Below are 9940 nucleotides of genomic sequence, written 5' to 3'. Positions count from 1 at the left end.
CACACACACACACACACACACACACACACACACACACACACACACACAGAGTTTTGGGAGATTTTAGCGAGAAAGAGAGAAGATTTGCAAAAAGTATTTTATTGAGGAACAAAAGTCAGAAGCGTCAATCCTGTTGTTATAAAACACAGACTGCTAAATACGCCAGTAAGAGGCATTCGCTTTATAATTCCAAAACCTTCGAGAAGTAGCAAAAGAAAATGTTGCTGAGTAGCACTAAACTAACACGTTTTAAACTGCGGTCCACCTGAAGCATCTGCAGGACATTTCAGACAAACTCGACACGCCGCCTCTGAGTCGGCGGCGCGTTAAGCTCAGCCGATTTGAGCGGTGACCACGTTGTCGCCCGACTGGCTGCGGCCCCTGAGCTTCAGCTCTCGATGCATCTGGCACCACACGCAGGGGTAGCAGCACGCTATTTTTAAGCAGTCGTCACAGGCTGAGCCCTGCAGAGGGGAAACGGGAAGGGAGGAAAAAGCAAAGCATTGTTAAAACAAAAACAAAAACAATGTTACTGGAACTGATCTGGGTCTCTGGACGACTTTACGACGATATGAATAACTTGATGCACACTCTAAAAGATTTTGGATCATCAAACTCATTCTAACGGCACAAAGACAACCAGAGTGACCAGGAAAATAAGTTTTGAAATCCTGATTTCATTTATTAATGGGTTTATGAAGCCATCCAAAACAACATGAACCTATCAGAGTAGTTATCCTCCTTGTTTCCGACAAGCTTAGGTTGATTTTACTAACTATATTTGGTGACTTAACTTTTAAAATAGGCAGTTATACAAGTTTTCAGAGGGGTAAAGAAAACATCTTTAAGCCTGACTGATGAAACTGTCACCTCACTAATTCAACAGAAACATAAACTTTGGAGCTCATAAATCAACTCCGACCCACCGTTACCCTAACCCTAAATACCTTCAGTGGAAGATGTGTGTCTCTGCGACAAACGCAGGTATTTTCCTATCTTTAGCTCTAAGTTTGGAGCACCTTGAGTTGCTCTTCCTCCTCACCCACATGTGAAAGAATGAGGATTTGACAAAGCGATGCAGTGACTAGGAAAATTATTATATGAATTAAAACGATCAAGCACAAAAATAAAAATGAAGTCAATGAAAAAACACCTTCGCAGACAAATAATGCTGCCTGGCTGAGGCTGAAAAGACCCATCAGGTTAAATTGGGCCTGTAAAACCAGGGAAACATCTGAATCAAAGCCGTTGTCGAAGAGGAAACACGATGTTTCACCAGTTTCATGAAACCGGTGAGACGTGACTTGTTTGACTCCGGTTTAAAGTCAGGAGAAGTCGCTACAGGCACTGATAAGGCCTGGCAAAACCATCTGAAAGCAACGAGAAGCTGCTCTAAAAGTGAACACAAGCGTCGAAACAACAAAGTGGCCTTACAGGAATGTTGTGGCGCTCTCTGATGTTGGAGCGGAGTATGCAGGACACGATGCCGCAGAAGTCCAGACAGGGCATGAACCTGCACCAGCCGTACTCCTTGGCAGTCTGGCACTGCAAGCAGGGGAAGCAGCACAACCCGAACAAACCTGCAGGGGAGACGGAGAACGTTTTAATGTCTGATAACCTTATCAGGCTGATTTAGGCCACAGAATGGACTTCATCTTTGAAAAGTTAGAAACTAACATGTGATGAACCAGATGCAACCATTTTGTCTGTTTTTCATTGTCTTCTTCTTTGACTAGGCCACTCCGATACATGATTAGATATAAACCTAAGTTAGTTTTACCCAGAAGAAGCTTTAATTTCACTGTATTTGAGTAAAACAAAAAGAACAAAAGCCTTACTAGTTTAATGTAATGTCAAAAATACCAAACAAAACAAATTTAGTTTTAATATAATAAAGTCGCTCCAAGTTGAAGTCATATAATCACATCTGCACTGCATCGACTGTCTTCATTTCTGCTGATATTCTTTCTTAAGAACAGTTGGGAACCATTCAAGGCAAAACGTGTTCAGACCACAGTAATCCCACGGTGCATTTCAAGGATGTTGAAATGTCAATTTCACAACACCTCTACATTTTCTCACAACAGTCTGACACATCCGCTCCCTTCAAATTCCTTAGAAATTCGTGGAAAGCCAAATTATGTCATGAGAACAGGCTTATTGTTTCTATATCTGACGCTGTCAGAGTTGTCTGAAATGTTGCCAACTTAGGGAGACTATTGTTAGCCATGCACATCCTGGGGGATCAGCTCTCTCTCTCAAGAGTCGGCCAAAAATGAAGCAAATCAGGGTCTATCGATGAGCTGGATGATCATTCAAACACTGAACGAGCCTGGAGGCGTGTCGACCTTTTTCTAAAATCTATTAAAATAGTTAATAAGTTGGGAAAGATTTTGAAATCTTGAAGATCTTATGGTTGACATCTCAGAACAGAGCAGAAATCAGTCAATAAATTCACTTAAATTGTCTGTAGACCCTCCAGTCTTGATTGCATCTGGAATCTGCAGAAGGTCACGCCCTCCATTAGCCCAACTACACGACCAAACCGAGGGATAAAAGCTCCAATGTTTCCTTGTTTCCGACTGCCGATGCGTTCTGCTGGCCAGGTGAATTTACGTAAACAAATGTTAGATGTAATCAGATCAGGAGATCCAAAACTATCCAGTCTAATAAAAGTAAAATAAAGCTCTTTTAGTTTGTTCAGTTTGTTCCTTATCAGGTAAGCCATCCCTGCTGTCACGCATGGTGGCGGCGACGGCATGATGTGGGGTTGGTCTTCTGCAGCAGGAACCTGACCAGTCCACTTATAAAACGAGAGAAGCTTCATATGCAAACCTGAGGCGTTTGTCTTCCAACAGCAGAACCACCTGAATCACTTGAAATACATCAAATGCACCCCTTGTTACCTTTGTTCCTTCTGTAAATGTAATGTGACAAATTACGGAAGTACAGAAAGTGTTTACTTCTTGAACAAAAGCGTGACTTTTTGGAAAACACGATAAGTGCGCATCTCAACAGAAGTTTGTCGGAACGGGCCATTTTATCTGATTGCGGCTCGACGTTTCGGCCTGTTTTACCGGAGATATGCTCATCTTTTGAAACCTCTGGGCACCAACAGCGAGTTGACAGCCAAATTTCACAACAGCGAGTTGACAGCCAAATTTCACAACAGCATTGCTTAGTTCATCATCTCATGCCGCAGATTCTTCCAGAGAAAGAGCAGAAAAAGAGCCGTCTTTCTTTCTCTGGCATATTGTCTGCAAACAAACACAGCGAAGGAGTTTCTGGTTTCCCATGTCGGACCGTGTGTGTTGTTGTTACTTCTGTGATTTGGCATTACGGCGTGAAAACAAAAGCCTCACATATAAAGTACAGTCAGCATGAGGTCAACACAAAATTTCTTTGCTGAAACTTTCACAGGTTTGCGTAAGAATGAACCGCTAAATTTCCATGCAAGCATGACACGAAAAAGCAGAAAGAGCCGAAGTCGGCAAAGAACTAGACAGAGCAGGGGGCGGCGAACCTGCAGCTCTTCGACGGATCGCGGGTGGCTCTTCGATACCAAAATTAACTGAAGGCAGCACTGACAAAAGCTAGCGCTACAAGTCTGCAGTAGTTGTCGGAGAGACTTTAGCTGGATCATTTAAGAATAAAATCTGTTTCCATGGTAGCAGCTTTCTGTCGGCCGTTGCTGCCGTTTCAGCAGCAATGTGGTATAAAGCTAATCTTGAAATTGTTGTGTGGATCTTTACGGTGATGATGAGCTTCATTTGGCTCTTAATGCTGAACTGGTTCGCCACCGTATTATAGAGGTTGTTGAACTAAATGTGAAATTGTCTGCTGTCTATCGGTGAGTGGTTTCAGCCGCACACTGAGAAGAAAAAGCCTGTCTCAAAAGGTTGACGTTGCTGAAATGACCCTGAATTAAAGGCTCTTATGTTGTTTTTATTAGTAAAAAGTCCCCTAAATAAATCAATTTACCAATGCAGGTCACGTCAAACCGTGAAGAGGTGGAAAACAGACATTTCTCTGGAAAACGGGTGGGTTTTCCAAGGCAACGGGGCAAGTCAGAACATCTCTTTATCTTAGTGAAAATCAGATGCACCTGGAGTTGGAAGGTGTGAAAGCAGAGAGGTGAGTCCAATAAAATCTTCTGTAGAGAAATTTGAGTGGGAGGGATTTGTCACGCTGTCATGATTCCACAATAAAAACACTTTCATTCACATTAAATCCCACTGAAAAACTGGATTCATATAAAAAGGTCAGAAATGTCTAAAGAATTAAAACAATGTAAGTGCAATTTTTTTTTTCTTTTTTTTTTTTTTTTAAAAAGGCCACATCTTTTCCAGCAGAGCTTCATCAACGTGGAGGCTGCTATCCGTTACGTCTTTGCTCACTAATTGATGCTCCTGATGTTCAAATTTGAGGGAATATTTCAGTAAATTTGTCGCGCTAACTCACAGCCGCTGGTGTCTTTGCAGCAGTCGAGCAGGCCGGTGCTCCAGCTCCCAGGGCTGGACGAGGGCGGATGGTAAGCCATGTCTGGAAGAATCAGAGTCGACATAAGCACGTCAGAAAATAAAATTCATTTAATTTGGAGCTTTGCATCTTATTGCCACCCCACATTCTGCGTTTTGAGACGTTTTAGGCGGATCTATACACAATCTCTGTCTGTGATACTCAGAGAGCTTTACAGACATGGTAAAAGAAGCACAGCACCTGTGAACTGTAGGGTTGTTTGGATGTAAGCCACCAATATTTTGACTCCATCCTTACATATTAAGCTCCAACATGGTGGAATCTGTGGAGTGTGTTTTTTTTTTACACTTCACGTTAAAATCTGCTAAAGAATATATTGGTTTTGGATTGAGTGTGATGAACTGATACAAAATAGTGAATCACTGCAAATCGTATAAAAAAATGACACCTCCTTTATATAAATATTTTCAAATAAAAGGGACTGAAAAGTGTATCATTCCCCTTTTATTCTGATACTCATAAATAAAACCATCTCCAAAGTCAACAAGGTAGAACATATGTCCTGTATATACACTGTATATTTTTGAAAACATTTTAAAACCAGGTTTCTTTTGTTTTGTTTTTTTCCAATCAGCTTATCGCCGATTCCAGCAGTTGCGGTTTATGAAAACGATGACAGAGAGACAAGAAAAGTTCAATTTGTAAAGCTTTCTCTCCACTCAACAAATTCAGAATTTAATGGTGTTTATCTCGTTTTTTGTGTTGCTTCTTCGTGATATAGCTGCACTTCACGTTTTGACACAAGATTTGGATACTTTTGATTTGCAACTCAAGCAAACAACAGATTTTATATCCACACCAATCATTTAAACATTGATTAAAAGTTGATCTTTTTAGCATTTCCATTTGTTAGCATTTCCAGCTGATCAGATTTCATCTCATTTTTAGCGAGCCAAGCTTTCAATGCTTCAATCAGACCCACGTAGAGTGAAAGTGAAGAGCAAAAAAAAAAAAAAAACACAACAACAAATAACGGCAGTAAAAACTAGATTAAGAGTTCAAAGTCTTTGTGTCAGGAGCTTAATATGAGAGGCATGAACAAGCATGACTATAATGGAGTGGTGTAATCTGGACAGGCCGGTTGCATTTCCTGCCAAACTTCATTCTGAATGTTAAATATTTAATGGGGTATTTCCTGAAGAGGCTGAAATAACGCAGAAACACCAGTTTAGGAGAATTAAAATCAACTAAGTGCAGTTTACTTATAAATCACCGATTCACAAAGACTACTAACGCACAGGAATCCGGTTTATATAAGGAAAACCTAAAGCTGCTCGGCTGGATCTGCCGCCATATCTGTGTTAAAACAGGAGATTCACATCATAGTTTGGCAGCAGATAAACCTACAGCAGCTGTTTGATTTCATGACGTTGATGGGGACCAGAATATTTTGAGGGAAATGGCGAAGTGCACAGTGCCAAAATGGACCTAAATGAACGTTGCATTTTCAGATGGCGCCTCGAGCTGAATGATGACTTTATAATAGCTTAAATTTAAAAAGTTGAAAAATTTTGGTAACACTTAATTTGAAGGGGTGTGCATATGACATGACACCGCCATAAATATGACCTGTCATGAACATGAAGAAGACTTTATGAATGACTATGACAGTTGTCATGAAGTGTCATTCGGTAAATAATGACACTTTTAATGCAAAGTTGCTCTAAAAGTTGCATTGAAAGTCCATTAAAAATGCCAACTTTGCATGATTTTGCAACTTTAATGCAAAGTTGGCATTTTTAATGGACTTTCAATGCAACTTTTAAAGCAACTTTGCATTAAAAGTGCCATTATTCACTGAATGACACTTTGGTAAATAAGTGTCCGAAGTGTCACTTATTTACATGAGAACAGTCTTAGGCATTCATAAAGACCCCTTCATGGCCGTGACAGGTGTTACGTCATGATTATGACAGTGTCATGTCCTATGCACCCCGCCAATTAAAGTGTTACCAAAGTGTTAAAAAGTAAAAGTCACAGCTGTCCTGATCATATATTTGAATGGTCAAAAATAGATCGATTAAAAGGAATACAGGAGGAGCTAAAGGCAAATAAAAACACGGAAGGAGTAAATGAAGCAAGTGTGTCGCTGGTAATATTAACCAATATTCACTCAATTCACTTTGAAGAAAATCACCGACCCAGTGGTTCCTCTCATCCTTTCACCGAAGCTAAACTGAGCTGGTTATACTCATTTCTCTTATTCGATATGAATCCCTTTGCTTTTTTTTTAAGTCTACGCGCAAATATAAACATTTTCACTGGAGGTCGATTTTATCTACTTTCCGGGTTTTTATTTTTAGAATCATTTAGATTCAAAAGCAACGACTAGTTAACATCCATCATTAGCTTAATTGACTAAAACAGGTGGATTAGTTAGACTTACTGCTAGTCAAAATAGTTATAATAAAAAAAAGTATTTACATATGATCTGTAAATTTGGTCATTAATGTGAAAAAAAGGAGCCATAGATAATATTTTGGCGAAGACTATAATATTTAAGTTGATGTTTAATGTTTTTGTGCGACGTTAATGTGTCGTGTCGCACAAAAACCTCGCTGAAAATGAATCCGGTAAAAACGAACACATTCAGCGGTAAAAAAAAAACAAAAAAAAAAAAAAAAAAAAAAAAAAACGAGCTGCTATGAAAGTTTTGACCTGGTGTTCCGGATCATTTTTTCTTACCTTTTTAGCGTGAGTTGATAAAAAACGACGAAGTGAAACAGTTGTAAGAATATGGAGCAATGATATGGACCTGCCTTCTTGCAGAGACAATCCCTTTGTGACCAAAGGTTTTATGGCTGCCTCGTTATGACCCAACCCCAAAACACACCTCACTATAAGCACTCTTTACAGTTTTATGCCCCTCTTATCTCCCACCGAACACACAAAGTTCATAAATTGTTTGAAACAATAAACAAAAGCTCTCATTTAGAAAAAAAAAAATCTTAGAAAATGGTAGAGTGGAGATTTAAGTTCGTTTTGATGGTCTGTTCATGGTCAAAATACATAAAATCATCGAGATGAGCAAAAAGACATTTTATTTCTTTATTTTTCCCTCGAAGCCCAAACATGCTCTTTATTCCTGTAGGGGGCGCTGCTTCTTCTCTAAAAATTAGATTTCCAGATCGGTTCTCCATGGACCTGCTGGTCCATGCTGGGTACTGCTGGTGAGGGATTACGGTGTAAAATCTGGACAGGTCGCCTGTCCGTCACACACACACACACACACACACACACACACACACACACACACACACACACACACACACACACACACACACACACACACACATATTATGGTGATTTATCGTATTCGATTGAGCTAACATATTTTTGGACTGTGGGAGGAAGCCAGAGGAAACCACTAGGTCTATGCAGAAAAACACCAGGCTGCTGCTCTTTCTTGCTGCAAGGTAATCACGAGCACCACTGTGCACCCAAGACGTATTTTTCAAAACACACATACACACACATGTATTTATTTATCAACATGAAACATTCATAGTGTTGATATTTCACATGTTATTATATTACACACCTCTAAGCATGTTTTCAAAGTAGTTTTAATTGCTACCTTAAATATTCCTACAAAGTTTTGACTCAATTTAGCCATAAATTTGTCTTTTTTGTTTAGACTATTTTCACTTTCAAATCATTATTTTTAGCTGTGGAAGCAGCAAAACCAAGATATCAACAGAAAAAAATGCAAAAAAAACAACAACAAAAAAACTCATTAATTTTGTTAGCAGTGGAAGAATCACAACCACAATGAAAGTTGTTTTTATTCCACCTTTTACTTTGATGCTCCTCTGCAGATCTGTGCTTTTTTCGCCCCTGAAATGAAAAATTATGAGCTGTATTTTATCTCGTGATCTCATTTAACTTAGCCGATGAGACACATCAACAAAATTATTCTCAGTCCTGCCAAATAAACATCTCATATTAAATATGAGATCACTTGGGGGCAGCATTTCATACCTACCTGTTGAAGCAAATAGCATATGAGGATGTGCTCTAAAATTTAATTTCTTTCTTGTTACAAGTGTTACGGTAAAAAAAATGCTTTAAGTGTTTTTATGTTTTGCTTTTTTTTCGTGAAATTTTGAAAGATGATCAACATGTTTTTGTGATTTTAGTAAATCGTCTTAAGGACTGACAGCAACACATGAACCCAGAACGTGGTTATTTCTGTTTTCGTTGTTCATGTTTCAATGAATGTTTTTGCTTAATTTCTTTTCTGCTTTATTTAAATCAGAACTTGTTTTGATGTGTGCCTTGGATATTTTTCCAAACATACATCTTTTCAAGTCAACACAAATTTGCAGAGCACCATTCGTCCTGCTCTACAGGAAAAAAACATATAAAGCACAAATAAAGAATCACATAAAAGCATTAACATATGGCATAAAAACAAAGGGTACCACTTTATTTGAAGGGGGGTGAATAAGACTGACATGACACTGTCATAAACATGACATAACACCTGTTATGATCATGAATAAGCCTTCATGAATATTTATGACTGTTGTCATAAAGCGTCATTCGGTAAATTATGACACTTTTAATACAAAGTTGACATTATTCAAAATGTCTTTGTTATGACAACTTGACATTAACCAAGAAATCATTACTGATATAAATTTGTTATAAAAGTATTACTGATTGCACTTTAAAAATTAGGTAACTTTATGTTATTAAAGGTAAAGTTTAAACAGTAATGATCCAGATCAGCCACTGTGATGTGAAACTGGCTTCAAATAGTGGGCATTGATGATGTTCCGGCAGTTTCCTGGGTGATTCTTTAAGATTTTAACTTATTTTTGCTTTATCTCATTCATCCTGAGGTCCTGTTCAGCCACATTGGGCAAACAGGATGGAATAATACAGCAACTAGAAGAGGAAGTATTGTGAAGAAAGATTAGGGTCATCAGATCAAAAGGAGGAAGAGAAAGAGTGTAACGTGAAGCGGCAGGGGTCAGAAGACAAAGCATGGTGGACGGGTGAGCTGTTGGCTGTTGGGTAATTAGAGGTGTGGCTCTAAACATCTGAACTTCCACACAAATCAGGACAGCGCAGGAAAACCAATCAGTAATAAGCTAAGTTGCACCAAACATGGTGGAATATCCAAACAGGATCATCCTGCAAGACTCTTACAGGTTGTAGATTGTTTGTCGAACTTGTTAAGAGACGTTTATCCAGATATAGGTGTGCATATTTGACGCAGCAAAGTAAATTCAAGTAATTCCCAAATTAAAACACATTCAGGGCAAGTGATGTAAAACACATTCATCAAGTTGTTAAACCATTTTGGGGCTTTTATTCAATTAAATGCACAAATATGGGGGAATTTTTCTGCTATAATTCGAGAGAGCAACTTTTCAGTCTGAAAGCAGGATTT

At 38.8% G+C, this 9940-nt stretch overlaps 1 protein-coding gene across 2 annotated transcripts in view; it reads right to left on the bottom strand.

The window, feature by feature from the left end:
- Window positions 1–7359, bottom strand: part of LOC103137532 (PLAC8-like protein 1) — an 8577-nt gene extending 1218 nt beyond the window's left edge. Inside the window, exons 1-4 of one of the 2 annotated variants that reach the window (XR_001662011.1) lie at window positions 7225–7359; window positions 4462–4542; window positions 1435–1580; window positions 241–464 (exon numbers count right to left, since the gene is read on the bottom strand). Coding sequence is in view for 1 of the 2 variants with exons in the window: in XM_007551307.2 (XP_007551369.1) it covers window positions 333–464; window positions 1435–1580; window positions 4462–4540 (357 nt within the window). In the remaining variant the exon portion in view is untranslated. Of the gene's footprint in view, window positions 1–72; window positions 465–1434; window positions 1581–4461; window positions 4543–7224 lie in introns of those variants that run through there. The other variant, XM_007551307.2, reaches the window with a different exon arrangement.
- Window positions 7360–9940: the final 2581 nt, after the last annotated feature.

Source organism: Poecilia formosa, unplaced genomic scaffold (assembly GCF_000485575.1).
Source record: "Poecilia formosa unplaced genomic scaffold, Poecilia_formosa-5.1.2 Scaffold41, whole genome shotgun sequence".
Taxonomy (NCBI): domain Eukaryota; kingdom Metazoa; phylum Chordata; class Actinopteri; order Cyprinodontiformes; family Poeciliidae; genus Poecilia; species Poecilia formosa.
The sequence above is the reverse complement of the archived record's forward strand: the minus strand, read 5'-3'. Positions and strand labels throughout refer to the sequence as shown.